Here is a 20,172-nt window from a genome sequence, read left to right as displayed (position 1 = left end):
TAAATAAGGCAGGAAGAGTTGAGTTTAGAAATCTCAGGATTACAATTCATGCATGCGTTACAGTAAATAAGAACAAACCTATTAGGTGTCTAAAGATGTGACTCGAGGGTTGGTGTAGGAGGAAGGATTCAAACATCATTCCTTTGGAAGCCAGAAGTTATTCAGGAAGGCTGGGCTTAAGCATTAGTATTATGACCAGGTGAGAATGGGGTCTAGAGTTCCCTCTCAGCCTTTTCCAGGTTTGACTGTAACAGGGTTGAATTTTTAAAACACCATGTTTTTAGCTTCCCCTCAGTGAATCCTTGTTCACTGCTCTCCAACTGTAATGGCAAAGAAATCAACCAGACCGTTTTTCTTAGATTTAAAGAAGAAAGGTGTAAGTTTATTAACCTTAGAACTCTAATTCGGTTAAAACTAACAATATGCGACGTGACCACGCTAGTATGCATATGCAATAAAAACATGCGCAGATAGAGACAGAAAAGGAGAAAGAATCATGCGGAAAGGTTTGAAGCAATAGCTGGAGTTCATTTACTGTCTTTTGAGTTTGAAGTAAAGTCTTTGGTTGCAGTTCAATTTTGTCATCTCGTTGGGGCCCTGTGCAGTTTCAAACTTGTTTTGATGGTTTTCGGTCTTGAGGCTTAGTTTCTTTCCATGGGTCCCTGTCTTTGCATGATAGTGCAAGAGAGAGCGTGCCGAGAGAGCGAGAGCCCTTCCTTCTCTGTTGTCTTTAAATTGCAGTATGACTCAAACAGTTCTGGGAACACAATTCAAAACCAAACCTGGGCCAGCAGGTTAGTCATGTGAACAGCTTTTTTTTTTAAAACCAACTCACTTGTGTTTTTGTGGATTCTCCGTCTTAGCAAATACCCTCAGTGGGGGGAGGTAAAATGCATTGCTGGCTTTTTACACATTCAATGTCTAGTGATAAAACTCCATTTGGGTAATTGGATCAGGGAGCAGTTCCATTGTCTTCTCCAGGCAACTGTCTCTTGGAATGCAAATGTTTCCAGCCACTCCTGTGATCTCTTTAAACAAGTCATCTATTTAGTCCAGCAACAAGTTAAAATAAATGTTTCATATGACAAAATTAATATGCCTCATTCTTGGCAGGTGGGGTTTTCATGACAGTATATACTGCAAGATGAGTTGTGTGAATCATGCAACTCCTGGCATTTTTTTTAAAATGCCAAGTTTGCAAATCTTGTCAGTTGCTTTAAAAACAATTATAGGCAACTAACTGATTCTTTTTGTGAACTGAAACAACTTGTGTGAAAACAAATGTGATAATGATTATTGGAGCACAATATATAGCCTGCATGAATACAATGGGGCATAATTTGCTATCCAAGTAACAGAGGCTAATGGAGCTCACCATTACATGCAAATTGTACAGCAACTTCAGGTAAAAAGCAGAAGTTGCTCTCTGAATTGTACCACTCTCACTAGCTTTGCGAAAATGGCATCTCATTGCTCACCTCACCATTGACATGCATTGAATGGTGTGAAATTGCTGTGCCTGTGCAATAGCTAAGAATTAACCTTGAAACCAAGTCTTGTCCATTCCAGTCGAAGCAGTCTTTTTACAATATGACGAGATTTAATTACTGCCAAACGTCATTTCTGGCACTTAAAATTAACTATTAGAAGTATTGATTCCCAGGTCCCTTTGTACATCTACACTTTCTAATCTCTTACCATTTAAAAAATACTCTGCACATCTATTCCTCCTACCAAAGTGGATAATCTCATTTTTCCACATGATATTCCATCTGCCACGTTCTTGCCCACTCACCAAGTCTGTCCAAATTTATTTGAAGCTGCTTTGCATCGTCCTCACAACACACATTCCCACCTAGTTTTCTGTCATCCACGAACTTGGAAATACTGCATTTGGTCCCCACATCCATATCATAGTGAACAGCTGGGGCCCAAGCACTGATCCCTGCGGTACCCCACTAGTCACAGCCTGCCAACGCGAGAACGACCTGTTTATTCTTACTCTCTGCTTTCTGCCTGTTAAACAATCCTCAATCCACACCAGTATATTACCTCCTATCCCATGTGCTTTAATTTTGCTAACCAACCTCCTATGGGGGACTTTATCAAAAGCCTTCTGAAAATCCAAGTATACTACACCCACCGACTCCCCTTTATCAATTCTGTTAGTAACATGCACAAAAAACTCCAACAGATTCATCAAACATGATTTCCCATTCATAAATCCATGTTGATTATGCCCAATCAGATCATTAGTATCCAAATGTCCATTTATCACATTCTTTAGAGTAAATTCTAGCATTTTCCCAACGAATGATGTAAGGCTAACAGGTCTGTAATTCCCTGTTTTGTCTTTCTCTCTCCCTTCTTAAATAGTGACATTTTCCACCTTCCAATCTACAGGGACCGCTCCAGAATCTACAGAATTTTGGAATATGACCACCAATGCATCCACTATCTCCATAGCTACCTCTTTGAACACTTTGGGATGTAGAATATTAGGTCCTGGGGACTTATCAACCTTCAGCCCCATTAATTTCTCCAATGCAATCTTCTTACTAATAATACTAATTTCCTTCAATTCTTCATTCCCCCTAATCCCTTGGATCTCTAATTCTGGGAGATTTCTTGTATCTTCCTCAGTGAAGACAGACACAAAGTAATCACTTAGCTTCTCTGCCATTTCTCTATTCCTCATTATAAATTCTCCTGACTGCCTGTAATGGACCCACATTTGTCTTAGCCAAACAATTCCTTTTTACGTACCTATAGAAGCTTTTACAGTCCGTTTTTATATTTTTTGCTAGCTTACATTCATATTCTATTCTCCCTTTCTTCATCAGTTTCTTCATCCTCCTTTGCTGTATTCTAAAATCCTCTCAATCCTCAGGTTTACTATGATTTCTGGCAACTTTATAGGCCTTTTCTTTTAATCTATACAATCCTTACTTTCCATTGTTATCCACAGTTGACTGCCTTTACTTTTGGGGTTTTTGTGCCTTGAAGGAATGTATAGTTGCTGTAAACTATGTCATATTTCTTTGAAGACTATCCATTGCCTATGTACTATCACACCTTTTAATGTATTTTCCCAATCTACCTCAGCCAATTTGCACCTCATACCTTCATAGTTTCCTTTGTTTAAATTTAACACTCTGGCTTTTCAGATCGAATTACCTCACTTTCAAACACAATGTAAAATCCTATGATATTACGGTCACTCATCTCGAAAGGTTCTTTTACAACAAGATTCTTAATTAGCCCTTTCTCATCATATAATATTAGATCTTAAATAGCCTGTTCTCTGGTCAGTTCCTCACCATACTGCTCGAGAAAATCATCTAACACACTCCAGAAACTCGTCCTCCACAGCATTAGTGCTCATTAGATTTATCCAGTCTGTGTGCAGATTGAAGTCACCCATGATTACTGTATTACCCATGCTACATGCTTCTCTGATCTCCTGATTAATGCCATGCCCCACTCTACCACTGCAGTTTGGTGACCTATAAACAACTCCTACCAATGTCTGCTGCCCCTTAATGTTTCTTAGTTCCACCCAAACAGATGCCAATCCGAGATCCTCCCTTACTTATGTACTGATCCCATCCCTTATCAGCACAACACCACCTCCTTTTCCTTTTTGCCTGTCCTTCCTAAATGTCGAATAAATGTCCTTCTTAAATGTCGATTGCCAAGTGCCACTTGATAACACTGTCAATTGCACAGTACATTCCATCACTATGTTAATGTTAAGAGTAGACTGATTTTGGGTGGGGGGGGGGGGGGTGGGGGTGTAGGCGGAGGAGGGAGGTTCATTGGCTGGATTGGATTTGTCTTGCTCTATTTAAATCTGGTACAAATATAGCAGCACAAAGACATGTTTAGAGCCAAAACTGTTGCTGTGGACTGCTACTTTGCTCTGGCAATGGGACAGACCGAGCAATGCTGGTCTGAATCAACCTGTGCTCAAAATTATGAGAAGGTTAGCAATCAAAATTAGAAATCAGATGCTATTTGTATGCACTTAATTTAGCGATATAGCTAATGTTCTGAAATCAACACTATAATCTAAGAGAACCAGAAAAGATCTGCATTCTCTTGTATCATCACATGCTCAAAATCTCACGCATACACAACAAATTACTGTGAAGTGCAGTGGTCGTTAAATTGACAGTATCATGTTGCACACAGCAATATGTATACAAATGTAATAAATGAACTGCCTGATTTTCAGTTTAGTTAGGTGAATGAGAAATGTTGGTTAGGGCATCAGAAAAGCTTCCTACTCTTCCCCAGATTGCACCACAAGATTTTTAAAGTCTATTTAAGCACCAGAGCAGTCCAAGGATTTCTGGGTTTAGCTTTTCAAAGGGTAGCAACCCCGGCAATGCAGCAGTACTCCCTCAGTACGGCATTACAGTGTCAGCCCATATTACATGTTCAAGATCTGTTCAACGTTTGAACCCACACAATGACAGAGGCAATTGTACTACCAACTAAGCCACGCTGACACCAGCAAATCCAACTGCACTAAATTTCCAGTGGAAAAAGCTTTGCAATGTAAACAGTACAAAAAGATAACCTGTGGCAGGGGTATATTATGCAACCAACTATGTTCAGTAAACAGCAAGGCAGCCAGCCAAGACATTTATTCATAGCACAGGAACCTTTCAGGGCCAAGAAAGATCAAAAATTTTCCTGAAAGCTGATTCTGAGGCAAATATTGAATAATGAGCTTTGCAACTTTTTTTGCAGGAGAATTACATATATGACTGCTTTGCAGCACACCAATTTTATACGTTGAGCTACAGGAGATAACTTTTAATCACAGAATCACCTGAAGTTAGCTCGCTTCAGGTTTGTAATTTCAGGACATCATAATGCAACAATTTCACTTAAATCCCAAGAGAAACACAAGAACATAAACAGGAGCTGGACTTTGCCATTTGGCCCTTTGAATCTACTCCCCCATCAACAACATCGTGGCTGATCTTCTACCTCAAATCCACCTTCACGCACTATCCCCATATCCTTTGATTCGCTTCGAATCCAAAGATCTATCACCTCAAAGTAGTCATTCCAGATTAGAGGCTACTGCTAAGATATAACCGGTGGACAGCTATTAGGCTATATTTAATTTGTCTTGCACTGAATTTGAAAAGCATTGAAAGTAACCATTGTGAATACAACAGCAAATATTACTGCTGCATATGAAGCTGTGCAGTCAATGTACAAACAATCAAAATGGACAGCAATACATTTCCGTTGGATTGGAAATTCCTTTAAAGGGCTATTATGCAGTGCAAGTACATCAGACCTTTGCACCTTTCAATACAGCTGGTCATTCATCAGCTACCTTTTTGAATGCAAGACTTCATTTCAACACTTGCATCTCTTTCACTACAAAGGGAACCAACAAAATTGAATGTGGAAAATGGTTCACTCTGAAGAGTTCAAATACCAGGGGGCAAGACATTAAAAAAAAAGGTAGGAAGTTAATAGTAAGAAGGGAAGTAAGGTGGAACTATATCCAAAAAAGTAACTGAAGAAGTTAGTCTGTCACTGACGAAAGCCATCGTGGCTGATTGGCTCTTACATAAAAGGGTTCTGGAGACAAATCAGATGAATTTCTGAGGCAAAGGTGCTAAGAAATATACTGACAACACAGTCAATTGGGGTTCATCTATGAAACAAAGAAATTCACCTGGTCTGATAGTGAGAGTGTGCGTTCGTAACTGAAGAAAATGTTTCTGAATTTTAAAATATTAATTGCTTATGGATGTTCACATGCAAAATTTCTGGCTACTTGCGTCTGAATAATTTAGTTGAATTTGAGGTTAACAGCATGGGGGATAGGAAGTGTCTGTGGATAAAGGGGGCAGAATTGGAGATAACATCATTACATGGGCCAGTAATTGGATGGGAGGTAGGTGACAGAATAGGGATAGAGGGTTAAATCCGATTGGCAGGAAGTGAGAAGTGATCTTCCTCAGAGATCTCTGCTGAGGCCTCAGGTTTGTGCCATAAATATTAATGAAGGATGAAGAAAGAAAGTTGCATGTCCAAGTTTGCAGAAGTTATGGGGAACATCAACTTGTGCAGGTGGAAGGAGAAAGTTACAAAAGAGACATGGACTGCGTGACTGGTAAACACTACAGCAGATGCAGTTCAATCTAGGAACTATGAGGTCATCTGTTTTGGATCAGAGAAAGGCAAGTTGATATATTTCCTTTATGGCGAGAGACTGGGAACGTGCAGGAGCAAAAGGATTTAAGTACTCATGTACATAAATTAGTAAAAAGTAGTGCACAGGTACAAAAAGTAAACAAAACAGCTAATGGAATGTTGGCCTTTCTCTCAAGGGGGTTTGAATTGAAAAGTAAGAAAGTGACGCTTCAGTGAGCCTCGTTCGACCCAATCTGGAATACTATTCTCAGCTTTAGGTATTGAACCTCAAAAGATAAACTGGTCTTGGAGGAGGAGAAGGACATATAGATTAAGAATGATACCAGGCCTTAAAGTGCTAAATTATGGTAGATTGCACAAACATGGCTTGTATTCCCTTGAGGTTAGAAAGTTGAAGGGTGAGCAAATCAAAATATTTAAAAATTATGGGATTCAATAGTGTGGCTAGATTTATCTTAATTGGGGTAGCAGAACAACAAGGAATAATAAAATTAGATCTTTGTCATTGAGGAACAAAATCAGAAGCACATTCTCCCCGCAAAGGATACTGGAAATCTGGAACTCTCTCCCAAAAAAAGGCTTTCGATGCTGAGTCAATTGAAATTTAAGATCCAGATTGATGTTTTTTGTTCAGTAATGTATCAGGGAATATGCAGCAAAGCCAGGTAAAGAGTCAATGTACAAATTTGCCACAATCTAACGTTATGGCAGAAATGGCTCGAGGGGCTAAACAAACTACTCTGGCTTTTGCGCCTCGTGTAAAAACAAAACATACTTTAAGTAAACTAGTTCACCGTGACATACCTGTGTAGCTTTATCCCTCACACAAGGGGCAGAATGGCTGTGGGCATCACGTGGCCACTGACCCGTGAGGTAGGGAGCTGCAAGCGTGTCCAATGAGGATGTTCGACGGATGTTATTGGAGGGACTCACCAGAGACTGACGCGATCTTTCAACTGAATAAAGGAGGGAAAACATTTGCATGAAATATTTTCAGAAACCAGTAATGCAATCAACACATTTTATATTTTGACAAATATTTTTGAAGACAAAATGAAGCATACAAATAGACAGAGGTTCCAACTCTTAAGGCTTTCATCAAAATATTCCTATGGTTCCAAAAGCAATTATTTTTGCCCTCCTTACACAAGGGTATAAATCCTTGATGTGGCAACAGTTCCATGGGTATTGGTCGCCTTTTTAGCATTTTGCATTTGGCTGTTATTTAGGTGTGAGGCTTGGAGTGAGTCGCAGCAGGCTAGTTGACGAAGGGCATCACAGCCAAGCCTGGTCCTGTCCTCAGGGACCAGGCACATGCACTTCAAGTAAGGATCACTGAACAGGAGTGAATGCACTGTCTGATTTAGATAGTAACAGCCTCAGGAAGGAGAAAATCTTTGGTTCTATCTAGCCCATAGGTCCACATAGTTCACAGATTACTTTAGTACATTTTTAACAACTGAAAACCCACTTCAATGGATCAGGAACTAATATATATATTATTTGAAGATTTTTTTACAACATGGATTAATATAGCAAGTTTGACATCATAAAACATCCAAAGGCAGAAAACAAAGATAGAGTATGCATAAATGAGTCCTTTTCTGATTGGCAGGATGTGACGAATGGAGTCCCGCAGGGGTCTGTGTTGGGGCCGCAACTATTTACAATTGATATCAATGACTTAGATGAGGGGAGCGATGGCATGGTAGCTAAATTTGCAGATGACACAAAGATAGGTAGGAAATATGTTGTGAAGAGTAAATAAGGAACTTGCAGACCGATATAGATAGGTTGAGTGAGTGGCAAAAAGCTGGCAGATAGAGTATAATGAGGGAAAATGTGAAGTTGTTCACTTTGACAGGAAGAATAAAAAAAGCAGAGTATGACTTAAACGGAGAACGACTGCAGAACTCCAAGGTGCAGAGGGATCTAGGTGTTCCAGTTCATGAGTCAGAAAAAGTCAGTATGCAGGTACAGCAAGTAATAAAGAAGGCTAATGGAATGCTATCCTTTATTACGAGAGGAATAGAAAATAAAAAGTAAGGATGTTATGCTTCAGTTCTACAGGGCCTTGGCGAGACCACATCTCGAATACTGTGTGCAGTTTAGGTCTCCTTATTTAAGGAAGGATGTGAATGCGTTGGAGGCAGTTCAGAGGAGGTTTAGACATAGAGTGATACAGCACTGAAACTGGTCCTTCGGCCCAACGAGTCCGCGCTGACCATCAAACACCCATTTATACTAATCCTACATTAATCCCATTTTTCCCCTCTCACATCCCCACCTTCCCTCAATTCCCCTACCACCTACCTACACTAGAGGCAATTTTTACAATAGCCAATTTACCTATCAACCCGCAAGTCTTTGGCATGTGGGAGGAAACCGGAGCACCCAGAGGAAACCCACACGGTCACAGGGAGAACTTGCAAACTCGGCACAGGCAGTACCCAGAACCGAACCCGGGTCGCTGGAGCTGTGAGGCTGATACCTGGACTGAGCAGGTTGTCTTATGAGGAAAGGTTGGACAGACTGGGCTTGTTTTCACTGGAGCTTAGAAGAGAGAAGGGAGACTTGATTGAAGTATATAAGATCCTGAACGGTCTTGACAAGGTGGATGTGGAAAGGATGTTTCCTCTTGTGGGGGAGTCCAGAACTAGGGTGCACTGTTTTAAAATTAGGGTCGCCCTTTTAGGACTGAGATCAGGAGAAATTTTTTCTCCGAGGGTTGTGCAACTTTGGAACACTCTGCCTTAGAAGGTGGTAAAGGCGGGGATCATTGAATAATTTTAAGATTCTTGTTAGGCAACAGAATCAAAGGTAGATGGGAGTGTGGAATTCGAGTCACACAGATCAGCCATAATCTTATTGAATGACGGAGCAGGCTAGAGGGGCCAAATGGCCTACTTCTGCTCCTAATTTGTATGTTCATATGTATACTTGTATGTAAGGGGAGGCGGTGGCGCAGTGGTATTATCACTGGACGAGTAACCCGGGTATTGATCTGGGAACATGGGTTCGACTCCCACCACAGCAGAAGGTGGAATTTGAATTTAATTAATAAATCTGGAATTAAAAAGCTAGTCTAATGATGGCCATGAAACCAGTGCCAATTGTTGTAAAAACTCATCTGGTTCACTAATGTCCTTTAGGGAAGGAAATCTGCTGTCCTTACCTGGTCTGGCCTACATGTGACTCCAGACCCACAGCAATGTGGTTAACTCTTACATGCCCTCTGAAATGGCCCAGCAAGCTACTCAGTTGTATCTAACTGCTATGAAGTCAATAAAAACGAATGAAACTGGACGGACCACCCGGCATAGACCTAGGTAACGACAACGGCAAACCCAGCCCTGTCGACCCTGCAAAGCCCTCCTTACTAACATCTGGGGGCTTGTGCCAAAGGTGGGAGAGCTGTCCCACAGGCTAGTCAAGCAACAGCCTGACACAGTCATACTCACGGAATCATACCTTACAGACAACGTCCCAGACACTGCAATCACTATCCCTGGGTATGTCCTGTCCCAGCGGCAGGACAGACCCAGCAGCGGTGGCGGGACAGTGGTCTACAGGAGGGAAGGAGTTGCTCTGGGAGTCCTCAACATCGACTCCGGACCCCATGAAGTCTCATCACACCAGGTCAAACATGGGCAAGGTAACCTCCTACTGATTACCACCTACCGCTCTCCCTCAGCTGATGAGTCAGTACTCCTCCATATTGAATACCACTTGGAGGAAGCACTGAGGGTGGCAAGGGCACAAAATGTACTCTGGGTGGGGGACTTCAATGTCCATTCCCAAGAGTGGCTCGGTAGCACCACTACTGATCGAGCTGGCCGAGTACTAAAGGACATAGCTGCTAGACTGGGTCTGCGGCAGGTGGTGAGAGAACCAACAAGAGGGAAAAACATACTTGACCTTGCACTCACCAATCTGCCTGCCGCAGATGCTTCTGTCCATGACTGTATTGGTAGGAGTGACCACCGCACAGTCCTTGTGGAGACGAAGTCCCGCCTTCACATTGAGGATACCGTCCATCGTGTTGTGTGCCACTATCACCGTGCTAAATGGGATAGATTTCGAACAGATCTAGCAATGCAAAACTGGGCATCCATGAGGCGCTGTGGGCCATCAGCAACAGCAGAATTGTACTCAACCACAATCTGTAACCTCATGGCCCAGCATATCCCCCACTCCACCATTACCATCAAGCCAGGAGACCAACCCTGGTTCAAAGTGCAGGAGGGCATGCCAGGAGCAGCACCAGGCATACCTCAAAATGAGGTGTCAACCTGGTGAAGCCTGAACCCAGGACTACTTGCATGCCAAACTGCATAAGCAGCATGCAATAGACAGAGTTAAGCAATCCCATAACCAACGGATCAGATCTCAGCTCTGCAGTCCTGCCACATCCAGCAATGAATGGGAGTGGACAATTAAACAAATAACTGGAGGAGGTGGCTCCACAAATATCCCCATCCTCAATGATGGGGGAGCCCAGCACATCAGTGCGAAAGATTTGCAACAATCTTCAGCCAGAAGTGCCAAGTTGGTGATCCATCTTGGCCTCCTCCTGAAGTCCCCAGCATCACAAATACCAGTCTTCAGCTAATTTGATTCACTCCGCGTGATATCAAGAAATGACTGAAGGCACTGGATACTGCAAAGGCTATGGGTCCTGACAATATTCCGGCAATAGTACTGAAGACCTGTGCTCCAGAACTTGCTGCACCCCTCGCCAAGCTGTTCCAGTACAGCTACAACACTGGCATCTACCCGGCAATGTGGAAAATTGCCCAGGTCTGTCCTGTACACAAAAAGCAGGACAAGCCCAGCCTGGCCAATTACCGCCCCATCAGTCTACTCTCCATCATCAGCAAAGTGATGGAAGGTGTCATCAACAGTGCCATCAGGCAGCACTTGCTTAGCAATAACCTGATCAGTGATACCCAGTTTGGGTTCCGACAGGGCCACTCAGCACCAGACCTCATTACAGCCTTGGTTCAAACATGGAGAAAGAGCTGAACTCAAGAGGTGAGGTGAGAGTGACTGCCCTTGACATCAAGGCAGCATCTGACCGAGTATGGCATCAAGGAGCCCTAGCAAAACTGGAGTCAATGGGAATCAGGGGGAAAATTCTCTGCTGGTTAGAGTCATACCTAGCGCAAAGGGAGATGACTGTGGTTGCTGGAGGTCAATCATCTGAGCTCCAGAACATCACTGCAGGAGTTCCTCAGGGTAGTGTCCTAGGCCCAACCATCTTCAGCTGCTTCATCATTGACCTTCCTTCAATCATAAGGTCAGAAGTGGGGATACTCGCTGATGATTGCATAATGTTCAGCACCATTCGCGACTCCTCAAATACTGAAGCAGTCTGTGTAGAAATGCAGCAAGACCTGGACAATATTCAGGCTTGGGCTGAAAAGTGGCAAGTAACATTTGCGCCACACAAGTGCCAGGCAATGACCATCTCCAGCAAGAGAGAATCTAACCATCTCCCCTTGACATTTAATGGCATTACCATTGCTGAATCCCCCACTATCAACATTCTAGGGGCTACCATTGACCAGAAACTGAACTGGAGTACCCATATAAATACCGTGGAAACAAGAGCAGGTCAGAGACTAGGAATCCTGCGGCAAGTAACTCACCTCATGACTCCCCAAAGTCTGTCCACCATCGACAAGGCACAAGTCAGGAGTGTGATGGAATACTCTCCACTCGCCTGGATGGGTGGAGCTCGAACAACACTCAAGAAGCTCGACACCATCCAGGACAAAACAGCCCTCTTGATTGGCACCCCATTCACAAACATTCACTTCCTCCACCACCGACGTACGGTGGCAGCAGTGTGTACCATCTACAAGATGCACTGCAGCAATGCACCAAGGCTCCTTAGACAGCACCTTCCAAACCCGCGACCTCTACCACCGCGAAGGACAAGAGCAGCAGATGCATGGGAACATCACCACCTGCAAATTCCAATCCAAGTCACACACCTTCCTGACTTGGAACTATATCGCCGTTCCTTCACTGTCGCTGGGTCAAAATCCTGGAACTCCCTTCCAAACAGCACTGTGGGTGTACCCACCTCACATGGACTGCAGCGGTTCAAGAAGGCAGCTCACCACCACCTTCTCGAGGGCAATTCGGGATGGGCAATAAATGCTGGCATAGCCAGTGACGCCCACATCCCATGAATGAATTTTTAAAAATGTTCACAGTAACATTAAGCAGCAAAATTTGACACCCAGCCACATAAGGAAATATTAGAACAGACAACCAAAAACTTAACCAGCTAGGTTTTAAGGAACATCTTAAAAGGAAGAAAGCAAGTTAACTGATTCGGAGAGAAGCAGCAGGAGAGGAGAGCATTCAAAAAGCGCGCAAGAACCTCAGAAATTCTGAGAGAAGCAGCGGGAGAGGAGCGGGAGGTTCGGAGGCAAATCAAAAATCAAAAAGTGACGTCACAATCAATAGAGAGCGTGAGGAACAGAAAGCAGGCCGGGGTGAGCATACCGATAAGATGTTAATTTAATCTAAGTTAATCAATATAAAATAAGACTTGATCGATGAATTAGCATAAAAACTGAAACAGATTTTGTAATTTACCATATATATATATATATTATATATAAATAAAAAGAGAGTGCGAGAGAGACGGGGAGGGGAGGGAGAGGGGGGGGTTGGAGAGTGGGGGGGGGGTGGGAGGGGAGTGGGGGGGGGAAGAGAGTGGGGGGGGGGTGGGGGAGGGGGAAGAGAGTGGGGGGGGGGAAGAGAGTGGGGGGGGGGGGGAAGAGAGTGGGGGGGGGGGAAGAGAGTGGGGGGGGGGAAGAGATGTGGGGGGGGGAAGAGAGTGGGGGGGGGAAGAGAGTGGGGGGGGGAAGAGAGTGGGGAGGGGGAAGAGAGTGGGGGGGGGGAAGAGAGTGGGGGGGGAAGAGAGTGGGGGGGGGGAAGAGAGTGGGGGGGGAAGAGAGTGGGGGGGGGAAGAGAGTGGGGGGGGGAAGAGAGTGGGGGGGGGAAGAGAGTGGGGGGGGAAGAGAGTGGGGGGGGGGGGAGAGAGTGGGGGGGGGAAGAGAGTGGGGGGGGGGAAGAGAGTGGGGGGGGGGAGAAGAGTGGGGGGGGGGAAGAGAGTGGGGGGGGGGAAGAGAGTGGGGGGGGGGGAGAGAGTGGGGGGGGGGAGGGAGAGAGTGGGGGGGGGGAGAGTGGTGGGGGGGGGAGAGTGGTGGGGGGGAGAGTGGTGGGGGAGAGTGGTGGGGGGGAGAGTGGTGGGGGGGAGAGTGGTGGGGGGGGAGAGTGGTGGGGGGGGAGAGTGGTGGGGGGGGAGAGTGGTGGGGGGGGGAGAGTGGTGGGGGGGGGGGAGAGGTGGTGGGGGGGGGGAGAGTGGTGGGGGGGGGGAGAGTGGGGGGGGGGGAGGAGTGGTGGGGGGGGGGGAGAGTGGTGGGGGGGGGGAGAGTGGTGGGGGGGGGAGTGTGGTGGGGGGGGGAGAGTGGTGGGGGGGGGAGAGTGGTGGGGGGGGGAGAGTGGTGGGGGGGGGAGAGTGGTGGGGGGGGGAAGAGTGGTGGGGGGGGGGAAAGAGTGGTGGGGGGGGGGAAGAGTGGTGGGGGCGGAAGAGTGGTGGGGGGAAGAGTGGTGGGGGGGGGGGGGGAAGAGTGGTGGGGGGGGAGGAGGTGGGGGGGGGGGGAAGAGTGGTGGGGGGGGGAAGAGTGGTGGGGGGGGGGAAGAGTGGTGGGGGGGGGGAGAGTGGTGGGGGGGGGGGGAAGAGTGGTGGGGGGGGGGAAGAGTGGTGGGGGGGGGAAGAGTGGTGGGGGGGGGGAAGAGTGGTGGGGGGGGGAAGAGTGGTGGGGGGGAAGAGTGGTGGGGGGGAAGAGTGGTGGGGGGGGAAGAGTGGTGGGGGGGGAAGAGTAGGTGGGGGGGGGGGAAGAGTGGTGGGGGGGGAAGAGTGGTGGGGGGGGGAGAGAGTGGTGGGGGGAGGGGGGGAAGAGTGGTGGGGGGGGGAAGAGTGGTGGGGGGGGGAAGAGTGGTGGGGGGGGAAGAGTGGTGGGGGGGGGAAGAGTGGTGGGGGGGGAAGAGTGGTGGGGGGGGAAGAGTGGTGGGGGGGGGGAAGAGTGGTGGGGGGGGGAAGATGGTGGGGGGGGGAAGAGTGGTGGGGGGGAAGAGTGGTGGGGGGGGGGAAGAGTGGTGGGGGGGGGAAGAGTGGTGGGGGGGGAAGAGTGGTGGGGGGGGGGAAGAGTGGTGGGGGGGGGAAGGTGGTGGGGGGGGAAGAGTGGTGGGGGGGGAAGAGTGGTGGGGGGGGGGAGAGTGGTGGGGGGGGTGGTGGGGGGGGAGAGTGGTGGGGGGGGTCGTGGGGGGGGAGAGTGGTGGGGGGGGAAGAGTGGTGGGGGGGGGAGAGTGGTGGTGGGGGGAAGAGTGGTGGGGGGGGGGAGAGTGTGTGGGGGGGGGGAAGAGTGGTGGGGGGGGGGGAAGTGTGGTGGGGGGGGAAGAGTGGTGGGGGGGGGAAGAGTGGTGGGGGGGGGAGTGGTGGGGGGGGGAAGAGTGGTGTGGGGGGGAGAGTGGTGGGGGGGGGGAGGGTTGGTGGGGGGGAGGTGGTGGGGGGGGGGAGAGTGGTGGGGGGGGGGAGAGTGGTGGGGGGGGGAGGTGTGGTGGGGGGGGAGGTGGTGGGGGGGAGAGTGGTGGGGGGGGGGAAGAGTGGTGGGGGGGGGGAAGAGTGGTGGGGGGGGGGAAGGTGGTGGGGGGGGGAAGAGTGGTGGGGGGGGGGGAAGAGTGTGGGGGGGGGGAGTGGGGGGGAGAGTGGTGGGGGGGGGGATGAGTGGTGGGGGGGGAAGAGTGTGGGGGGGGGGAAGAGTGGTGGGGGGTGGGGGGGAGAGTGTTGGGGGGGGGTGGTGGGGGGGGGTGTGGGGGGGGTGGGGGTGGTGGGGGGGGGGTGGTGGGGTGGGGGGAGTGGTGGGGGGGGGGGAGTGGTGGGGGGGGGAGAGTGGTGGGGGGGGGGTGGTGGGGGGGGAGAGTGGTGGGGGGGGGAGTGGTGGGGGGGGGAGAGTGGTGGGGGGGGGGAGGTGGTGGGGGGGGGAGAGTGGTGGGGGGGGGAGAGTGCTGGGGGGGGAGAGTGCTGGGGGGGGGAAGGAGGTGTGGGGGGGGGAAGAGTGGCTGGGGGGGGGGAAGAGTGGTGGGGGGGGGGAGTGGTGGGGGGGGGAGAGTGAGGGGGGGGGGAGAGTTGGGGGGGGTAGAGGGTGGGGGGGGGAGAGTGCTGGGGGGGGAAGAGTGCTGGGGGGGGGAGGGGCTGGGGGGGGAAGAGTGCTGGGGGGGGGGGAAGTGGTGGGTGGGGGGGGGGAGTGTGGGGGTGGAGGTGGGGGGGGGGAGTGTGGGGGGGGGGGAGAGTGTGGGGGGGGAGGGAGTGTGGGGGGGGAGGTGTGGGGGGGGGTGGGAGAGTGGTGGGTGGGGGGAGAGTGTGGGGGGGGGAGGGTGGTGGGGGGGGGGTGTGGGGGGGGAGAGTGGGTGGGGGGGGAGGGGTGGGGGGGGGTGTGTGGGGGGGGGGGAGTGGTGGGGGGGGGGAGTGGTGGGGGGGGGGGAGAGTGTGGGGGAGGGGTGGGGGGGAGTGTGGGGGGGGGGTGAGTGGGGGGGGGGAGTGGTGGGGGGGGGTGAGTGGGGTGGGGGGGGGAAGAGTGGTGGGGGGGGGAGTTGAGGGGGGGGATGAGTGCTGGGGGGGAAGAGTGCTGGGTGGGGGGGAAGAGTGAGGGGGGGGGAAGAGTGGCTGGGGGGGGGGAAGAGTGCTGGGGGGGGGAAGAGTGTGGGGGGGGGGGAAGAGTGCTGGGGGGGGGAGAGTGCTGGGGGGGGGGGAGTGGTGGGGGGGGAGGTGTGTGGGGGGGAGTGGGGGGGGGAAGAGTGTGGGGGGGGGAAGAGTGCTGGGGGGGGAAGTGCTGGGGGGGGGGAAGAGTGCTGGGGGGGGGAGGAGTCGGGGGGAGTGGCTGGGGGGGGGAAGAGTGCTGGGGGGGGGAAAGAGTGCTGGGGGGGGGAAGAGTGCTGGGGGGGGGAAGAGTGCTGGGGGGGGGAAGAGTGCTGGGGGGGGAAGAGTGCTGGGGGGGGGAAGAGTGCTGGGGGGGGAAGGAGTGCTGGGGGGGGAGAGTGCTGGGGGGGAGAGTGCTGGGGGGGAGAGTGCTGGGGGGGGAGAGTGCTGGGGGGGAGAGTGCTGGGGGGGGGGAGAGTGCTGGGGGGGAGAGAGAGACAGAGAGAGAGAGACAGTAATCGGGGATAGCATAGTTAGGGGAATAGATACTGCTCTCTGCAGCAAAGACAGGGCATCCCAAAGGCTGTGTTGCCTACCTGGGGCCAAGGTTAAGGACATCTCTTCTGGGCTGGAGAGGAACTTGAAGTGAAAGGGAAAGGATCCAGTTGTTGGGTCCACGTAGGTACCAACGACATAGGTAGGACTAGGAAAGAGGTTCTGCTGAGGACTATGAGCAGCTCGGGGATAAATTAAAAAGCAGAACCTCAAAGTTAATAATCTCCGGATTACTACCTGAGCCACGTGCAAATTGGTGTAGGGTAAATAAAATTAGAGAGGCAAACGCGTGGCTCAAAGATTGGTGTGGGAGAAATGGGTTCCGATTCATGGGGCACTGGCACTAGTACTTGGGAAGGAGAGAGCTGTTCCATTGGGACAGGCTTTATTTGAACCATACTTGGACCAGTGTCCTGGCGAATCGTATAACTAGGGTTGTAGATGGGACTTTAAACTAATTAGTGGGGGTGGGGGTCAATTGAAGGGAAGTTTAGAAAATCAAAAAGAAATGAGAGAGCAGAGGTGCAGGGCAGTCAAGAGGCGAACGGTAATCAAAGTCTGTCAGGAAGAGGCAGAAAATATAAGCAGAAGAGTGCAGCAGAAATTAGAACCAGAATGAGTAATAATGGTAAAAAAGCTTATGGCTCGTTATCTGAATGCACACAGCATTTGTAACAAGATAGATGAGTTGACAAATAAAAATAAATGAATATGACTTGATAGCTATTACAGGTCTTACGAGGAAAGGCTGAGGGACTTGAGGTTGTTTTCGTTGGAGAGAAGGAGGAGGAGAGGTGACTTAATAGAGACATATAAGATAATCAGAGGGTTAGATAGGGTGGATAGTGAGCGTCTTTTTCCTCGGATGGTGATGGCAAACACGAGGGGACATAGCTTCAAGTTGAGGGGTGATAGATATAGGACAGATGTCAGAGGTAGTTTCTTTACACAGAGAGTAGTAGAGGCGTGGAACGCCCTGCCTGCAACAGTAGTAGACTCGCCAACTTTAAGGGCATTTAAGTGGTCATTGGATAGACATATGGATGAAAATGGAATAGTGTAGGTCAGATGGTTTCACAGGTCGGCGCAACATCGAGGGCCGAAGGGCCTGTACTGCGCTGTAATGTTCTAAAAAACTTGGTTACAGGGTGACCAAGACTGGGAACTCAATATTCAAGGGTATTTGGGTGGCACAGTGGTTAGCACTGCAGCCTCACAGCTCCAGTGACCCGGGTTCAATTCTGGTTACTGCCTGTGCGGAGTTTGCAAGTTCTCCCTGTGGCCGCGTGGGTTTTCGCCGGGTGCTCCGGTTTCCTCCCACAGCCAAAGACTTGCAGGTTGATAGGTAAATTGGCCATTATAAATTGCCCCTAGTATAGGTAAGTGGTAGGGGAATTGAGGGAAGGTGGGGATGGGGTAGGAAAATGGGAATAATGTAGGATTAGTATAAATGGGTGGTTGATGGTCAGCACAGACTTGGTGGGCCGAAGGGCCTGTTTCAGTGCTGTTACTCTAAATAAATAAATAAATTTGACGTTCCGGAAAAATAGGCAAAAAGGAAAAGGAGATGGGGTAGCTTTGTTAATAAAGGAAGTTCTCAGTGCGGTGGTGAGTAGTGATATAGATGCAATAGATCATGATGTGGTATCAGTTTGGGTGGAAATAAGGAATAGCAAGGGGAAGAGGTCATGGGTGGGAGTCGTCTATAGGCCCCTGAAGAGTTGCCTCACTGTAAGACAAAGTATAAATCGGGAAATAATGGAGGTGTGTAAGAAGGGCACTACAATTGTCATGGGTGATTTTAATCTGCATATTGACTGGACAAATCAGATTGGCGGAGGTAACATCGAAGACGAATTTGTAGAGTGCATCAGGGATTGTTACTCAGAGCAATATGTAGTGATCACAACATGGTAGAATTTCAAATTCAGTTTGAGGGCGAACAACTCTGGTCTCAAACCAGTGTCCTCAATTTAAACCAGGGCAATTACGGACGTATGAAGAAAGAGTTGTCTAAAGCGGGCTGGGAAAATAGACTAAGGGAAAGGTCAATGGCAGACATTTAAGCAAATATTTCGTAATGCTCAGGAAAAATTTATCCCGGTCAAAAAGAAGGACTTGATGAGAAGGATGAACCACCCGTGGTTAATAAAGGCAATCAGGAAGAGCATCCAATCAAAAACTAAGGCAAACAAAGCAGCAAAAACTAGTGGTAGGCCAGAGGATTGGGAATTTTTTTTTTTAGGAACCAGCAACGGATAACTAAAAAGCTAATAAAGAGGGAGAAAATTGATTATGAGAGTAAATTGTCACGAAATATAAAAACAAACAGCAAGAGCTTCTCCGGGTATATAAAAAGACAGTAGCTAAAGTGAGCGTGGGACCCTTGGAAGATGCGACTGGAGAATTGATAACGGGGAACAGGGAAATGGCAGATAATTTATTCCACAGATATCAGATAACCAAGGAGCTAATAGGAGGAAAGATCTTGTATCAGTCTCTATCACGAGGGACAAAGTATTTGACAAACTAATGGGACTAAAGGCAGACAAGTCACCACGACCTGATGGCCTACATCCAAGGGTTTTAAAGGAAATGGCTGCAGAGATAGTGGAGGCATTGGTCGAAATATTCCAGAACTCACTGGATTCCGGGAGGGTCCCAGCAGATTGAAAAACCGCTAATGTGACGCCCCTGTTCAAGAAGGGAGGGAGAAAAAAAGCAGGAAACTATAGGCCAGTCAGCCAAACATGGATCGTTGGGAAAATGCTAGAATCCATTATTAAGGAAGAAATAGCAGGACATTTAGAAAAGCTTAATGCAATCAAACAGAGTCAACATGGTTTTGTGAAAGGGAAATCATGTTTGACAAATTTGCTAGAGTTCTTTGAGGATATAACAAGCAGAGTTGATAAAGGGGAAATGGTAGATGTTGTGTGTTTGGATTTCCAGAAGGCATTCAATAAGGTGCCACATAAAAGATTATTGCACAAGATAGGAGCTCAAGATAGGGGGTAATGTTTTAGCATGGATTGAGTAACTCACAGAAGACAGAGTCAGGATTAATGGGTCTTTTTCAGGTTTAGTTTAGTTTAGTGATACAGCACTGAAACAGGCCCTTCGGCCCACCGACCATCAACCACCCATTTATACTAATCCTACACTAATCCCATATTCCTACCACATCCCCACCTGTCCCTATATTTCCCTACCACCTACCTATACTAGGGGCAATTTATAATGGCCAATTTACCTACCAACCTGCAAGTCTTTTGGCTTGTGGGAGGAAACCGGAGCACCCGGAGAAAACCTACGCAGACACAGGGAGAACTTGCAAACTCCACACAGGCAGTACCCAGAATTGAACCCGGGTCGCTGGAGCTGTGAGGCTGCGGTGCTAACCACTGCGCCACTAGTGGAGTGCCAAAAGGATCAGTCCTAGGGCCTCAATTATTTACTATCTATATTAATGACTTGGAGGAGGGGGCAGAGTGTAATACATCCAAATTTGCTGAAAATACAAAATAGGTGGGAGGGCATGTTGTGATAAGGACATAAGGAATCTGCAAAGGGAAATAAATAGGTTGAGGGAGTGGGCAAAAACTTGGCAGATGGAGTTTAATGTAGGAAAGTGTGAGGTCATGCACTTTGGTAGGAAGAATCAAAAGGCAGACTATTATTTAAATGGAGAGAGACTCCAAAAAAGT

The 20,172-nt window shown here is 48.6% G+C and overlaps 1 protein-coding gene across 3 annotated transcripts in view; it reads right to left on the bottom strand.

The window, feature by feature from the left end:
* LOC137372328 (protein FAM117B-like) overlaps positions 1-20,172 on the bottom strand; it is a 308,596-nt gene that overhangs the window by 211,448 nt on the left and 76,976 nt on the right. For all 3 annotated transcript variants that reach the window (XM_068036179.1, XM_068036178.1, XM_068036177.1), the window contains exon 2: positions 6,994-7,145. In XM_068036179.1, the coding sequence (XP_067892280.1) occupies positions 6,994-7,145 (152 nt within the window). The remainder of the gene's footprint in view (positions 1-6,993; positions 7,146-20,172) is intronic.

The sequence above is a fragment of the Heterodontus francisci genome, chromosome 7, assembly GCF_036365525.1.
Source record: "Heterodontus francisci isolate sHetFra1 chromosome 7, sHetFra1.hap1, whole genome shotgun sequence".
NCBI lineage: Eukaryota > Metazoa > Chordata > Chondrichthyes > Heterodontiformes > Heterodontidae > Heterodontus > Heterodontus francisci.
Note: the sequence above shows the minus strand (reverse complement) of the source record. Positions and strands in the feature narration are given on the sequence as shown.